The sequence below is a fragment of the Sorghum bicolor genome, chromosome 10, assembly GCF_000003195.3.
Source record: "Sorghum bicolor cultivar BTx623 chromosome 10, Sorghum_bicolor_NCBIv3, whole genome shotgun sequence".
NCBI classification, from domain to species: Eukaryota; Viridiplantae; Streptophyta; class Magnoliopsida; order Poales; family Poaceae; genus Sorghum; species Sorghum bicolor.
In genome coordinates, this window is record NC_012879.2 from 5,850,966 (window position 1) to 5,867,791 (window position 16,826).

The 16,826-nt window shown below is 43.0% G+C and overlaps 1 protein-coding gene across 2 annotated transcripts; it reads right to left on the reverse strand.

The window, feature by feature from the left end:
- On the reverse strand, nucleotides 8,260-16,273 carry LOC110431014 (sucrose synthase 1). Of its 2 annotated transcripts, none has more exons than XM_021449493.1 (16): nucleotides 13,977-14,177; nucleotides 12,777-12,890; nucleotides 12,203-12,323; nucleotides 11,970-12,121; nucleotides 11,667-11,859; nucleotides 11,402-11,520; nucleotides 11,095-11,311; nucleotides 10,906-11,001; nucleotides 10,634-10,807; nucleotides 10,437-10,553; nucleotides 10,179-10,345; nucleotides 9,867-10,091; nucleotides 9,377-9,695; nucleotides 9,007-9,251; nucleotides 8,655-8,793; nucleotides 8,260-8,551 (listed from the first exon to the last, which is right to left on the reverse strand). In XM_021449493.1, exons 2-16 carry the CDS (start codon nucleotides 12,869-12,871, stop codon nucleotides 8,522-8,524), a joined length of 2,409 nt encoding a protein of 802 aa, XP_021305168.1. In that variant the 5' UTR covers nucleotides 12,872-12,890; nucleotides 13,977-14,177; the 3' UTR covers nucleotides 8,260-8,521. The 2 variants fall into 2 exon arrangements, with proteins under 2 accessions (XP_021305168.1, XP_021305169.1); XM_021449494.1 differs by lacking the exon at nucleotides 13,977-14,177 and adding an exon at nucleotides 16,138-16,273 and having other exon boundaries at nucleotides 8,265-8,551.

Below are 16,826 nucleotides of genomic sequence, written 5' to 3' on the forward strand. Positions count from 1 at the left end.
AAATCTGCAAACCCGTGTCACAAACCGCCATATGCGACATGCTGACATCCATATAATTTGGAACACCGGTAAAGGGCAAGCCAGCCTCCCTCAGCTGTGTAAGCTCTGCCGATGTATAAGAGGGTGGTGCAACGTAAGGTTGTGCCTCTCTAACCCGACCCCATCCTTCATATTCCTCTACATCATCTGGATACCCTGTGGCTAAATTGCCCTGAGTCTGCGTTGCATGAAGTACCTCAAGCGGAACTCCTGAGGGCATGCCACGAACCGGTGCACACATGCCAGGTGAACCTACTTTCTCATTTTCTGATTCTTCAGAATCAGAGCAAACATCATCACCAATAATTTCATCCTCTGCCGCCTCATTCTCCTCATGTTCAAACTCGTCTACATCAAAATCATTTCTTATTTGACCAACTGGAGGAGATTGAACCCGCTCCTGCGTCCAATTACCATCCAAGTCCATACTCTCCATAGTTTGTTGGACCTGCACACCACAATCACCACCGTCGTCGAAGGACGCCTCCTCATTCTCAACAGTTTCCAACACCAACTCAGCCATGCCCACATTCGAACCTTGGATGACCCTATTGTATCGGGACCACTCAGCTTGGTTGCACAAGTCCATCATCACATAGTGTGCCCTATTCTTTCCAACATCAAACCTACCCTTTAGTGTGAAACCATCGCCAAACTTCAAACTCAAACGCTCACATAGATCACTGGAACTAGGGGGACCATCAAACCATTCCAAATCCTCAGACATATCCTCAAACTGACAATCCTCTCTCCTTACACTTCCTCCGTAAAAAACTCTTACACCGTAATCCATCTACAAAAATGCCCAGACATCCGATAATTAACTAACCGAGCAATACGGTAAAACAAATTACTACATAACTAACTAACTAAGTAATACTACTTTACTAACTAATTAACCATAAGTCTATGATTCTCAATTTCACTACCAAAATATTTAATTAATTTAACTATGATAAAAACTAAAAAACTAAACATAATACTACAAACTAACTAAGTAAATAATAATAATTAGCTACTTCACAGTTTTACTAACAAAAATAAAAATAAAAATTAAACATAATACTAACTAACTAGCTAAATTTAACTATATAACAAAATAAATAACAATGTAACTAACAAATTCTTTCAAAAAATTACCTTAGCCGACGAACGGCCGGAGAGGGCCGAGGGCGGCCGGAGAGGGCCAGGGCGCGGCCGGGGGCGGCCGGAGCGGGCCGGGGCGCGGCCGGAGAGGGCCGGGGGGCGGCCGGGGCGCCGCGGGCGGGGCCGGGGCGCGGCCGGGGCGCCGCGGGCGGGGTCGGGCCGCGGCCGAGGCGGCGCGGGCGCGGCACGGCCGGGAAGGCGCCGCCGGAGCGCGGACGCCAAGGCTTTACCGGGGCTGGGGCGCGGACGGGGAGGCGCGGGCGGAGCGGCCGGGGGCGGTGCGCGGCAGGGGCGGGGCTGGGGCGCGGCCGCGAAAAATGGACCAAACAGAGGAGGGAGCGGCTTTTGTGGGCGCGGGCGTGCCCCGCCATGATCCACGGCGGGGTTGGCCTAACCCGCCATCGGGCGTGGCGGGGTCCAGGTCAGCCATGCAGCGGCCACCCGCGCCATGCATCCGCCACGTGGCGCCTATACCCCGCCACCATGCATGGCGGGGTGCTCTGATTTTGCCCCGCCATGCATGGTGGCGGGGCCAAACGGCCTAGTTTTGAAATTTTTTTCAAAACCGTGTCAAAATTGAAATTTGTTTTAAAAATGAGCTAAAATTAAAAAAAAAATTCACTGTGTAGACCTTGAGCTCTCCGTGGGCATGAAAAATGCTTCAACTGAGAACAGCCATGGTGAAAACCAGGTCTCGACGTCAGTGTTTGCTGATGAAGAACTTACTCATATGGTATTTTATAGACATGAACTTGATCTTTGTATCTACTCCTATATAAATTCTTACCTTAGATTTTTGTTGAAGCTTGGGACGATGTACTCCTCTTTGCACCTAGCTAGTTTCTTACCTCAGTCTGTTTTAAGTGCATTTTGCCTGCTCAGTGTCTTTTGCCACCTGAATGTTCGATTGTATATATATCAAACTTATGACTGAAATTGATATCACTCATTGACGAGCAATCCGAAAGTATTTTACGAGTCTGTGTGAATGCCTTTCGAACCTAAAAAATAGTTACGATGATTCATAAAAACAATATGTATGAATGCCTTTTGCACCTGAAAGTATTTATTGGTTCCCAAATTGAGTCATTTTGCCACATCCAGTCATTTATTTTGACAATTCAGTGATCACATTCTCACAATACCTCACTTCAGAATCTCATTTTTTTTTCTCATCTGTGAACCTAAAGAAGTACACGTCTTTTCTCTAAACCTGAAGAAGCACCAACTGGTGCAGACCGCAGAGCCGTCGTTGAATGTTCCTCCTTCAATCCTTGCCTTGGTATTCTTGAGAATTGAGATGCACTTGGAGGCGAAGCAAAGGTGGCAACAGATGGCGGCGCCCAGGTTTTATCGAGGCCGCGGTGTTAGCAACAGAGCAGTTCGAGTAGAGAATAGTGGGGAATGATGAAGAACAGCAAGAATTAGGAAGCAGGATATATCTTCAGAACAGATGAGTAATTGGGAGTTTAGATTACAAGCTGTTCAAAAAATGTTAATCTCTCCTCTCCTCGGTGCCTCCCCTATATTCTCCAGTACGCCTCTCCCTAGCCAGCTCGGGTGGATCAGGTCCATTCTGGGCCGACGCTCGCGTTCGCTTCTTCTTGGCCCGCTATTCTTGTCAGGCTTCTTCAGCTAAGGATGGAGAAGTGCTGCTGACATGCGGCCACAGCTGTGGAGGGCGTGGGATTGTTTTTTCGGCCGTATGTTGGGCCGGACTGGGAGGCAGTTAGAGCATCGAGTTTGAGCTGAAGCATGGACGCATGATCCTCAGAAAACATCGATCATTCTTCTGCGAGTGCACTCTAGCCTCGCGCCGAGGATACCGAAGAAGTTGGATCAATAGTACCAAATGGACCCCCGGTATGAAGAGGATGGTGGACTCCAGATGAACCGCGATGGACAAGGGTTCAACAGAATTGGCACGTGCTGCAGCACTATCCCATGCCTCCCAATCCTATCGTGTGACACTATGCGCACTGCTAGTGCTAGATGGTAGGCGCAAGGTTCTTGTGGCATGGCAGTGGTAGAATGACACACTACCGGCAACGAGGGACTCAGGAATGCATTAGGGATCCCTAGTCTGTTTTTATAGGACTTGAGAAGCAGGGCAATATAATGCACTTATTTTGACAAGGTTCTACCACCATTCGGGCCAATTGATTTATGTCTGATCAGTTCCAGCTGGAACACGTGGCCAAGGACACTCGAGTGACCTGAACTCTGCAGTTCAGTCATTCAGTGCTTCGTCGAGAAGTTTCCGGCCAGAAGACATCTGTGAATGACAATCATTCGGTTGTAATTTTGTAAACCGTACTTTTTTATTTCTGCTCCTGCCATTCCGTACAGAAAAAATATATAAACCATAGAACAACCAGAAGGGGTTCCTGCAGCTGCAAATACCATTTTTATGAACAAAGATAATTTGTGGTTGATTTGAAATTTGGTTTGCCTAGAAGGAGCTAGCTATCCTGCAAATTTAATTCAACAATGATTTGTCTCCATTTAGCATTGTAGACCACTTCACTGAGTACGTCATTTTCTGAAGTTTGTCGTTTATTAAAAAAATACTCCGGACGCAAAAACATGTTATTTAGAATAAAATTTGGAAAAAGCTATAAACATTGATAAGTTTTAAATTCTTGTCATTAACTTGTGCAGATATGGTATGGCAGGCCATGGCTAATTATGTAAGTACATATCCTGATAAGACCTCCAATCAGGTGAGTTTACATTTGAGACATCTCAACAGCCTCTTTTCAAGGTTTACGTTTAGAGGAGGCGGCTTTCTATGGTTCTAAAAGGCACCTCTGAATCTTTTGCAACAATAATTCAAAGGAAGGGGCTTGCACCCTCATGTTTTCCTCAAAAAAAGAAAACATTGGACTGGTATTTTCATTGAACCATATTATCACAGTGCAATTGAGTTCAACACAAGGTGGAATGCAAGAATTTCACAGCAATTGATCCAAATCAAAATTTAGGAATAGATAAATTTTCCATGTTCCAAACTAAACCAATTTTCAAGTTTTCCCTTCAGTCTGGTCTAATAAACGAGGTCATCACAACACCTTAACTGATTGGTGGTAATATGCTATTGGTCTGAATCTGAATCTTGACATACTAGAGAAATATGTGCTACTGTCCCAAGAGGCATTGGCAGTGTGTTTCCCGATGCCTCCTATTTCTACCCTGGAAATATGCCCTAGATGCTGCATCAAATCATTCCCTTATTTCATTTGAAAGAGTGACACTTACAACACACTAGTATATGTAATGTTTTTGTATCAGGTAGCTAGCTACTCTTGGGGGATCTCCCATATATACTCCTCCAGCATTTAAGTAAGGGGGGAATTGGCTGATATCTGAGTCGATGCTGAATTGCTGAAATAGAGCAAAGACTGCAACTACACCAGCATTGACATGCTTCAACTTCATTAAGCTGCCTGCTCGAAAAATCAATGGTTGTGTCCTTTGATCTGAACCATTCTTTCTCCAATGCAATGCCTCCTAATGTACACAACTACCGCAGTTGAGCCTCCCACACAACTACCGCAGTTGTATGTGGGATGAGAATAGGTTCATGTGCATATTTTAATTCCGTCTTACAGAAGATTTAAGTTTCACCTTTAGTGAAACAAAACTTATTTGATTGCTATGCTGAACTTGAGGTGTCTACCTACTTATCACTACTGCTAGAGATTATATAGCCAGTCTTGTTATATATGCTTACAATTGCTCTTCATATACAACAAGATAGGCATATACAGCAATATCAGCTACACAAACTCTTAAATACTAACTTGTAGCCTGTACCACCTCTTACATGCTGAGAATGATAAATTGATTACTATTCAGTAGTTTTGTCAGGATTCGATGTGAAATTTCTACTGTATGTTAATGTCTTCGGATTACCAAGTAGTTTCTAGGCACCACTAAGGACCAATTATGTCTGCATGATTATCTTGCTTATCAACACATTTAGGCACTTACTCAGGACTTCTTCCCTGAGATTCTGAATTTGTATCAAGTCAAATTATCCCAGGTTTGACTAAATTTATAGAAATAACAATAACATTTATTATATCAAATTAGCATAATTAGATACATTATGAAATATATTTTCATGTTTTACCTCTTTGATGTGGTAGATATTAGTATCTTATCATTAACTTCAGATAGCTTGATTTATGACAAACTCAGCATCTCTTTATTTTAGGTTGAAGGTAATAGTAAATAGTAAGGCAAGATTGCATAGTAGTAGTTTTGCCACATTTAGAACTAGTAACCAATAAATAGTGCATCCTTAACTAATAAAGAACATGAAAAGTAGTACCTCTACGTCCTAGCAGACCATCTTCTTTCTACAAAAAATCCTGAGTCGTCGTCCAAGTGAGTGTCATCAAAATGCCAAAAGGCATAAGAGAATTATGAAGATGACACCAAGAAGTGACATGTCTATTAGTCTAAGGAGTTACCAGTGCATATTGTTTAATTTAGCATACACATGTGCCAAATACTTTCCAAAAACACGTACTTACTTTACCATCTTTAGTTGTTGTAACCAAACCATAACTCACCTAATAAGACCCTGAACACGATTGACTCTGCAAAGGCTATACAGTTTACCTACAAGTATGATACTGCGTGTAAGCATGGATCCATCAAAGACATTATCCTCCATAACTCAGACATGGTGATCACCACAGGAGCTAGACAAGGGCCTTGTTTAGTTCCAAAAATTTTTGCAAAACAGGTACTGTAGCACTTTCGTTTGTTTGTGACAAATATTGTCCAATCATGGACTAACTGGGCTCAAAAGATTCATCTCATCAATTCCGACCAAACTATGCAATTAGTTTTTATTTTCGTCTATATTTAATATTTCATGCATGTGTCTAAAGATTCGATGTGACGGGAAATCTGAAAAATTTTGCAAAATTTTTTGGGAAGTAAACAAGGCCAAGGTCCCTTGCCTAATGAGGCCTACAGCCGTTTTATTAAATTTCACACAGTTCTCTTAGCATTCGGTTGCACATCACCATTAGGCAATTACAAACTAATTTAGACTAAGCTTTGCCCTTACAATGTCGAGTGGTTGCACGATAAAATGTGTTAGGTAAGTTGAAACATCAAATCAGTCCTTAACTAAGACAAAGCAAATATATATCTTCCATTTCAAACCTAAACTCCAGCCACACCTCCCCAAAACCATTGCATTTGTAACACAAGTATTAGAAATAGTGAGTAGCATGCCCTAAGAGTACTAGTAATACGGTAATTGCTTGATCAGAGCACAACATGTGTAGGTAGTAAGTAATCCTTAGAGCACTCATAATGCAGACTCTATCATAGAGTCTAAAATTATTTATTACCTCGAACAATGTGGACTTAGAGTCTAAATAAGACTTGGAGTCTTATTTTTTCTACCTCTTTCTTCAATAAATATGGTGCCACATAGCAAAATACCATAAATAATATGTAATTAATTGTCTTGGACTATGTGATAGAGTCTTGCATTGTGAGTGCCCTTAGGTCATCAAGGCAATCATGGGTGTGTTCCCAAAGAAAAAAAAAGGCAATCATGGGTGGGTTTCCAATCAGGTTTAGCTAGTAAATAAAATACTTTCAACCTATAAAGCATAAATGCAACATATCAAAAATGAAATCTAATGTTTGTATTTGAAAAATAGAATTTACAAGATCAAGCAGATTCAGGTGGACTTGTCTTCGCTGTGATTCTCATGGAACTCTCGCCCAATGTTCGGGTCCTCAAGGTCCGGATGGCTTCCATCGTCTGGTTCACAATAGTTGTACTTAGGGCTCGTTCGGTTAGCTCCTTCCAGACCCGGGATTCATTCCAGATTGCTTTTCGTATACAAATTAAGCCTACTGTTTCAGCTGGAATTTTTCCAGGATGTCATTCCCTGCTAACCGAACGGGGCCTTAGTGAAAGATGATGTGACACCTAGCTAGTGCGAGATGATGTGATATTTAGTGGGAATGACACATTGATAACTTGCATGCAGAGATTGCAAATTAGTAGGATTTATTTTTAAACTACATGACTTCACGTGTATTTCATCAAAGACCCGTTCGGTTATCTCCGTTCCGTGTTGTTCCTAGCTGAAACCGTTCTGGCGCTATTTAAATTGTTGAAGGAAACTCGGCTGGGAATCGTTCCCAACCCCAACCGAACGAGGCCTAAGGAGAAAGCAAGTTACAAGCTTGAACCATCCATAGGCAAGATGACAGGACTGAACAGGCTTAGCAATATATAGATATAGATTGGGATATCGTCTTTCTTGTGATTGAGAGATGTCCGTTGATGTTCCAAGGGAACGCATATTGAAATGGAATCCATGCTGGCAGATGCCTCCTATCAGATTAGCTGCTGCTACCGATCAAAAACCAGAATCATCCAAATGAGTGCATCGACTGAAAGCACAGCACAAGCTAAGTATATGCAATAAACAGCGATAGTAGGGCACCAAGATCTAGTCGGATGCCTTGGCTACACAGCCTACTGGTTTGCCTTGCTTAACTGGCTTAGTGTTTGCCTGTTTGGTGGGTAATGGCGTAAACAACAATTCCGAGGTGACAGGAAGCGGAATGGGAAGAGAGAACCGTGCGCTTGCAACCTGTGAGGAACGGACTGTCGTGAATCTGAAGCAACAGGCTCTCACAGTGTGCCTCACTAGTCACTACACAGTGGACAGTGCACAACTGCTTTCAGTTACGCACTTACGCTAGTCGGCTGGTTTGTTATGTATCCCCTCTTGGCCTCTATGCAGAGGAGCGAGGAGCACCTCAGTTTCAATTCAAGACTGATGTCCATAAGCCATGTGAAGCTGTCATTGGGAGGTCTGACAAGTGACAACTGGCATACTAGGGATGTAATCACAGGGCAGTTGAAATTTTGTGCAGCTTTACTTAAATGATTATTTTTTTCACTTCTATTTAAGCATATAAGTAGTCATGTCTGGCACAGCAACCTTTGATAAAACGAACAGGCATCAGCCTACCACGTTAAACAGGTGATTAACAGAATTATCAGAACATAACATCACCATCAGTCGGAATGAAGACTTGGGCAACAAAACATTGCATTTAACTCTGGAAGACAGGAGAACGAGCAGGCTTTTATTTGAAGCAAAAGTCACAGCTAATTCCTATAATAGGAACCAGCCAGCGCTGCCCAAAAACTCGCAAAAAGGAACCAAAGTGCTTGGAAACCAAGTACACATAACTCAAATACACGACTAACAATGCGAATTGCGGTGAACAATCATAATGCAGGCGATGGTTCTCCGGCTTGGGATTCTTCTTTCCCACACTAGTCGTAGGACAAGGGAACCGCGCTTGCCTGGATTCAAGAAAGAGATGCATTAGTAAATCCGCTTGTTTAACACTGCTGAAAAATGAACACTGCATGCTACACGTTCTCTCTAGCAGACATCATAACTTACCAGGCTACGGTATTTCAAAGCATAGAACATCTCAAGGTAGCGGCGGGTCTCACGCCTCTCCAGGTTGCTCACATACTTCCAGAATCCGTATACACCAGTCAGGGTCATCAGCCTCTCGGAGTAGAGCTTCCAGGTGTACCTGACCAATCCAAAGCATGTAATATCAGGATTTACTCCTAACTAGAGAAGGGTAACACAAAATTTCTGAGTGTTCGTGGCATGGAATGATATCTAAGTGCTCAACCATATAATATATGATTGTGAGAATTAATCAGATACGGACTTTGGTCAACAAGAATTCTTCATTGTACATCTATTTATATCATATATGGCAGAAGAGAAAAATTCATACTTCTCATAAATTCTCTGCAGTCCACCCTGTGAGATCTTGTCCCAGTAGCTTGGGTCTGCCTTGCACTTCTCAAAGAAGTTGACCAAGATATCTGCAGCTTTGTCACTGTGGTAGGGATCAATGTGTAAACCAGACACCCCGTCCACAATGATTTCAGCAGGGCCACCATGGCAGGTTGCAATTGTTGGCAAACCGCACGTCATGGACTCAATGACAGTCAGGCCAAATGCTTCATAGAATGCAGGCTACAAAAACAAAGTGATAAAATAATTTAGTCCGGCACAAGCTCTATGACTGTCGTTATCAGAATGTAGATTGCACTATTATCGGAACTTGGAAGTGATTTATTAGATTAAGTGTGTATACGTACCTGCACAAATGCTCCCTTCGTGTCACAAATGTAGCGGTACAACTCCGCATTGCGGACACGGTTCATCTGAGCTGAGATCCACCGAATATGGCCCTTCAAGTTGTACTCATCAATGAGACTGTACATCTTCTTGAACTCTGCCTGCTCCTCCCTGTCCTTCGATTCCTTGCCATGGTCACCAGCAACAATCACAAGGTTTGCCAATTCCCTCAGGCGTGCATTCTTACCATACATCTCAACCAAGCCTGTCATGTTCTTCACACGGTCAAGACGAGCCATTGAGAAGATGATCGGCTTGTTCTTGTCCTTCAACACAAACCTGGAAGCAATTAAATACCAGGTGTTCAGGTGGAAAACTTATTTATTGTAAATGGCCATAACAGCTTTGCATATCTTAATAGATAGAAAGATGGACAGACATGCAGATGAGTGTTGGAATATTTACAAGCTGATTGACTACAAGAAGACATTCAATCAGTTCAGTACTCACTTGTGCTCATCGTTCTCAACATCACTGTAGATGAGCTCCTCAATTTCAGGATGGAAGGCAGTGAGTCTCTTGTCAGTTTCAGTGTATGGGTAGTAAACACTCATGTCTGCTCCAGGAGAGACAATGTTGAATTTGGGATCAAAAACATCAATGCCATGGACAACACGGTAAAGTCCAGGAAGAGTGAACGCGATGTGGGACTCATACTGCCCCACAGTGTCCTTGCTGCAGAAATAACAGAGAAAAAATCAGATACTAGTTTCGTTACTACTACAATACAGCGAGATTCTAAAGATAATATACAAAACTTACCTCCCTGCGATTTCTTGGAATGTACTGGTGATGATGAAATCAGTGTGATTCATGGCAATAAGGTCAGCTGTGAACTGGCATGAGAAGTGGTATTGGCTGTCAAATTTGTCCAAGTATATGTCCGAGTTGGGGTATTTGGTTTTCTCCAAGGCATGGGCAATGGTACACTGCAAGTATGTACAAAACTATTAGGCATTTGGAGAACTTAATAATTTTATATAAAAAAAAACTCAATTATTCATGTACAGCCAAACAGACCTGAGTAACTCCCAACTTGTGTGCGAGCAGAGTGGCGACTAGGTTGCCATCACTGTAGTTGCCAACGATAAGGTCAGGCTTGGCCTGCATTTCTAACATTATTTCACTGGCAACATCCTGCAGCACAGAATGCATGACTTCAGTATTACTCAAACAAGCTATGCTGTGTAGGACATTCAGTCAGATAATCTATATACCTCAGTGTATGTCTCCAGGTATGGCCAGACATCAAAACGAGAGATCCACTTGCGGAGAATACCATTCTCATTTCTGAATGGAATACGAATAATGTCAGTGTGCTCAGTTCCAATGACCTTCTCCAGACGCTGACCGCACGTAGTCCCAACAGCATCAGGCAACAGCCTGGTAACCTGCACAAATAAGATTATGTAGGCACATTTACTGAGTAAATCAAGACATAACGAAAAGGGTTCAGAAGGCGAAACATGGTCTCAAACATGAAACATACAATGAGGATCTTCGGGGTGATGTCAAGGCCTTGCTGCTTAATCCTAAGAAGCATCTCATTCTCCAAAGCACGGACTTGATCCAAAATGTACACAACCTGCAAAATGATTGCAAATGAGAAACCTAAAAGCTATAATAGCTAAAAGAAAAACAATCAGTGTCTCGAAAAAAAATCACTAAGCTTCTGTACCTGGCCACCAGTGTCAGGGTATCCAAGCACATTGGATTGGGCAAAGTAGCCATGAGGAGACAGGATAACAACATTGAACATCATTGGTATAGTTCCAAGGAACTTCTCCAAGTTGGCAGGATCAGGGGCCTCAAGAAGGTCAAGAAGCAAGTGGAGTGTGTCAAGTACGCGCTTTGCAGTGTCACCCCAACCCTTCTCCAAGCCAAGCTCTTGGAACCTAATGCAGATCATGGTGGCATACAAGCAGTTAATACATTTGCTAGTTCAACCAAAGTTAAATGGCAAGGACAATTTATTGATGAATCACCTATGGTTGAACTCTGAGTAGGGAGTGTCTTGAGGGACACTCAGTAGATACTCTTCTGCCTTTCTAAGGGATGACTGGAGCCCACGGAGGCTCTGAATTCTGTCATTCAACATCATCGTCTGTAACAGAAAAAAAAAAGACTTACAAATGAGGGAGTTGGGTGGCATCATTTAATCCATTTTCAGATTATGTAAAGTTCCTAAATAAATATTGTCATCATCCATTGTGAAGCATGTGCTTGGAAGATTCTGAATTGTAAGCTCACCGTGCCCTTGTAGTTATGGGCTTTGAGGAAATTCAGCAATGGGTACAGGCTCTCCTTGTCCTGGAACAACTTGGAAGACAGGTGTCGGTTAAGGAATTGCACTCCATTCCCAATGGACTTTGACATGGAAGGACGAGGGAACGAGGCATTGAAGGGCTCAAAATCAAGCTCAAGCACAAAGTTGCTGTTGGAACTGGCATAAACAAAAGGAGGTATGGAATTAGTACATACGTGTACAAGTTTCTATAACTAGAATCAAGATATTAGCCTATAAAACTACAAAGAATTCACCGAAGAACTTACTTTCCATCCACCAGCTGTTCCTTGAATGCCAAGTACTCAGAAACACTCAGCTCCTCCACAGCCAACTCGCTTACATTCACTCGAATGTAATCCCAGACACCAGGCCTTGGCCTGATAGCAAGTGCTACCCAGGGGGGGAGCACAATTGCTTCCTATATGCAGAAAAGGGAAATTAGAATGAGTACCTGATTTTCAATTGGCAATCACTCAAGCAGGCATCTCAGCAGTGTTACCTGAGCAGCACGAAGAAAGTCTTCGAAGGGCGCATACTTCTCCTTGTCACTATCAAACAGGGCATCAAACTCAGCAAGCAGTTGATGGCGCTGAAGCATTCCCTTGCCCTGGTTAACATACCTGTAAAAGTGATATTTCACAAATAAAATGGATGTTACATCTCATATCATGTACCTTTTCCCCTGCTGTGATGGACATTTTATATCCTATTTAGATCTGAAGGATGTAAATATTAAATGGCACTGTACCAACTAAAGTCAAACAATCTGCCAAATGATGTACCACAAAGTATACTGTCTTATCAACTAATTGTACTAATCAAACCAAAAGGCTTCAAAAACTGAAGAGCAGCAACACTATGCTTTACAATCAATAATCTCCTGATCATAAAATCATTATATATGATCAATGAGTCGATGATGAATAGCAATTAGCATGCATGATGGTGTTAACAAAAGAAACCAAGAAAGAAGTTGCATATGCTCGTGTTTACATTTGGGATGAAGAGAATACCAAATTAACAAATTCCAGTACAGGAAATGAAATGCAAGTTACATATTTTGGTATGCCCACCTGGAGAAGAGTGCAATCAGCTCATTGGGATGAGAGGAGAAGGTGGCACCAAGGCGTTCGCGAAGACTGTGGAGGCGAGTCAACTTGGCAGCCATGGCTCAATGATACTCAATACTGCAATTCGAGCTATACAGTTAAGATTCAGCAGCACCACTTGTACAAGAACAATAAATAAAGAGCTAGCACTTAGAAGACTGTCTGAAAAAGTAGGTAATGCAAGAGGAACCTGAATTTGAAAAAAAAAATGTAGTATGCAGCTATACAATTTGATTTATCTCAACAGAAACACTTAACCAGATAGAATCATATAGAAAAATAGTCATGATAAAGCAGGCACTTATCCCCACCCAAACAAAGCAAGTATTCAGTATTGATCCTCCACCAAACAAAAGCAAGTACTGATTCCGCACAAGCACTTAGTTATATGATAATATTTTCAAAGCAGAAAGGAACCAACATGATTGAGTTAATTTGCTGAGTATTGATGCCATCCAGACCCTAAACCCCACTAAGAGGCAGCCAAAAACCAGTAAAAATAAGAGGATTTGGCTTCCGAATAAGCACAGCCAACCGCAAGAAGCCAAGAATGGACATGGACATCACAAATTCCTAGAGTAAGGACATCATCATCATCAAAAGGGGAAATATAGAAAAATCCAACAAGATGACTTTTCGTAGTAAAAGAACCAAAAACAAAAGAAAGGTTTTTTCGCGCTAATAATCCACCAAAACGACAAATACATTTCTCGGAAAGCAAAAGAGATGAGCACGGCAAGCAATCACAGCAAGATCTCAAGCAAACTACAGAGCCTAGAACTTCTACTGCATCCATGTGTGAATCCAAGTTTACCACCACCACCAAGTAAAATCCTAAGCTCAAAACTCCCAGAAAAGGACGGGGGAAGCTCTGTGCGCAGCACAGCAACGATTTAGATCAGAGAAATCTATAAACCCAACTCCGAACATGTCAGCAGAGCCCTGGCAAGATTCAGGAGATGACGCACCCAACGAGTCACGGAAACGCATGAAAACCGGAAGAAATGGCGAGGCAAGGAGACAATTAAGGCGAGTGATTGCGCTCATCAAGACACGATCTTTTCTACCGCGGCCAGATTAGCTCAAAATCCCAGCAAAAACCCCACCCAGGATTTACCAGAGGACAGTGGTTTAGTACGGAGATAAACAGAAGAGCGAGCATACCCCAATGGTCAACAGGGAGAGCAGTCCAATGGAGGAGGCTTTCCCCGGGACGGAAGAGGAACCAATAAATAGAGGGGGCAGCAGCTGCTCTAAGCCCAGGCGTGAGGTGCCGAGGTGGTAGCTAGCTGTGGTGCAGATGGTAGGGCCCACCTTCAAGCTGACAAAGCTGGGAATTTTAAGCAATGGATAATGCCAAATTACTACCATAGAATTTCCAAATACTGGTGGTGTCACTGATAGTGTCATGGACTCTCAATGGTGCGGCAAAAGCATCCCATTAGCATATGCTGGCCTACCACTACCAGACCAATGGCCGGTTTCGAAAAAGCTTGGAACTTTTTTTATGCAGACTCGTGTACAGTGCAGGCTGCGATGACCTGTGTAGGTGCAGTGAACGCAAGGAAGGACTACTAGCTGGGAGAGAAAGCAGAGCACGAAACTGTGACAAAACAAAAGAAAGGAACCCAAAAAAAAAAGCTTCTTTCTACTGTATTGAGTTCCTAATTTCACCACCGAAATCTCCCAGCTGATTCGGTGATCAGCAAAAAGGCGGTGATCCGGCACCCAAGATACGATAACCATTGCCATCACCATCAGACGCAAACGCAAATGAGATTGTCCGGATTAAATTATAAATTAAAAAAGCAGCGAGATATTTTTGCCCCTCCCTAATGCCTCCCATTGGATCAGTAGGTTTGCCCTCCTTCTAGAAAAAGCCTGTAAAACATGGGTCTCTCAGAAGCCAGAGGAAAGCCCGTGTGCAGAAACATCGGGGGGGAAACACCAAGAACGTGGTGCAAACAAGTGGCGAATTGTATACGAAATCAGGCACGCACAACCATCCCTAAAAATGCATCCAAAATACACCCTCCCTCCAGAGCTGCCGTCCAGTCAGCAGCAGCGCAAGCGACAAGCGGCAACAAGAAAAGTTGCCCCGGCGCAGACATCGTTTCAAGAACAGAAAGGCATCGGTTCTTGCGAAGATACTGCATCGATGCAGCTGGGCGCCCGGTGAGTGATGAGCCGCCAGACGGCACTCGCATCGATCGTGCCGCCGCGACGAGGTGGGGGCCGTACGTTACAAACAAGAACAGAGCTGCCTAAACAAGAAGTGTGCCGATGCGGTGCTGACATGGAATGGAAAAAATCAAGCGAAGTGGTGACTGGTGACGAGAAGGTAGCGGAACAGAATTACAGAAAAAGGAGGCGGCGCTTCTTCTTCTTCTTCTTCTTCTTGCACGAAAAGAAAGACACGAGAGGACTACAGGAGAGCTCTTGTCATGTTACTGGCTCACGGCAAGTCTCCCAACAGCTTATGGGATCCAAACGCTTCGCTTAGGGCACTCCTAATGCAAGACTCTATCATAGAGTCCAAGACAATTAATTATATATTATTTATGATATTTTGCTGATGTGGCACCATATTTATTGAAGAAAGAGATAGAAAAAATAAGACTCTAAGTCTTATTTAGACTCCAAATCCACATTGTTCGAGGTAATAAATAACTTTAGACTCCATGATAGAGTCTGTATTGTGAGTGCCCTTAGCGGGGACGATGACAATGCATGATTTGTGTGTACCATTAAAGATCGTCGATCCCGTCACGTTGACAATTACTTGTCTCAAAAACATTTTTCAACTTTTCGGCGGATTTCATCAGGATGCATGCAAAAGACAAAAATAATAAAAAAATAAAATGTGCAGTGGATATAAACTAAGGCCTTGTTTAGTTCACCTCAAAAACCAAAAACTTTTTCAAAATTTCCCGTCACATCGAATCTTGCAGCACATATATGAAGCATTAAATATAGATGAAAGTAAAAAAAAAATTACACAGTTTATCTGTAAATCAGTAGTTACTTTATGATTGGACAATGTTTGTCAAATAAAAATGAAAGTGCTACAGTATAAAAATTCAAAAACTTTTTAGATAAACCAGACCTAAATAACACCAGCTTTCCTCAAAAACAAAAAAAAAAAAAAAAAAAACTAAATAACACCAGCAAACAGATCTAGCTTGCATTACATGCACATTTTCCGCTAACAGACGTACTACTACGGTACTACCCCCAACCAACGCATGCTCAATTTTGGAACACAGTGGCCGGCATTGCATCGTAGAGGCAACACGGACGAGACGAGTCGTCGTCAGATGCATACCTTGGCAGGACGGCAGCACAGGAATGGCGTCGACAGAACAGAACAAAACAGAGAACTGGAACGAACAGATGCAGTAGAACGCAACGCAATGCGGAGGTTGGGGGAGCAGGAAGGGAGCAATTTATATATATAGCGGCAACCCGGCAGGGAGGATATATACATTGCCGGATAAGTCTCTCTTCCCCTGTGCTTGTGAAACAAGCCATGGACCATGCATGATCTGAAACCTGATCACCCACCTCCGGTTTCCTTTTCGGTTCAATGTGCTGACCACCCACGGCAGGAAAAGGAAAGGCGGGTGAATGAGATGGCATCTCGGTGGCATGTTCTCCCATTTGCTGCTCCGGCCGCCGCCGCCGGCGGGTGGTTTCCAAGTCCGGTTCCGAAATCAGGCGACGGGGGTGCTGGTTTTGCAACACCACGCCGCTGTGATTGATGACCCTCATTTTTTTAATCTGCAAATGGGCGCGGCGATTTCCATTTGGGTCATCATCACAACATGCATGGTGGGGTAGGTTAGGTCAGATCAGGTCTGTTGTCGTCGTTGGTGGCCGGAGGAACGAACCAGCTCCGTTCTGCAGTGGGCGTTTCTGAAACGGAGTTCTTTTTTTTTAAGGGTGTTTTTGAAGTTTGGTTGGAAAGGTTGCTACGAAGTTTGTGTTTGTTTTAGGTTTTCTACCTAGGCTTTG

Bases quoted from the DNA above. Each gene is read 5' to 3' on its own strand.
- LOC110431014 (XM_021449493.1), bottom strand. From the start codon at position 12,871: ATGGCTGCCAAGTTGACTCGCCTCCACAGTCTTCGCGAACGCCTTGGT. The intron at 10,346-10,436 runs GTCTGTTTGGCT...ACATACTTGCAG, and splicing joins ACAAGTTGGGAGTTACTCAG to TGTACCATTGCCCATGCCTT. The intron at 9,696-9,866 runs GTGAGTACTGAA...AATTGCTTCCAG, and splicing joins GTTGAGAACGATGAGCACAA to GTTTGTGTTGAAGGACAAGA.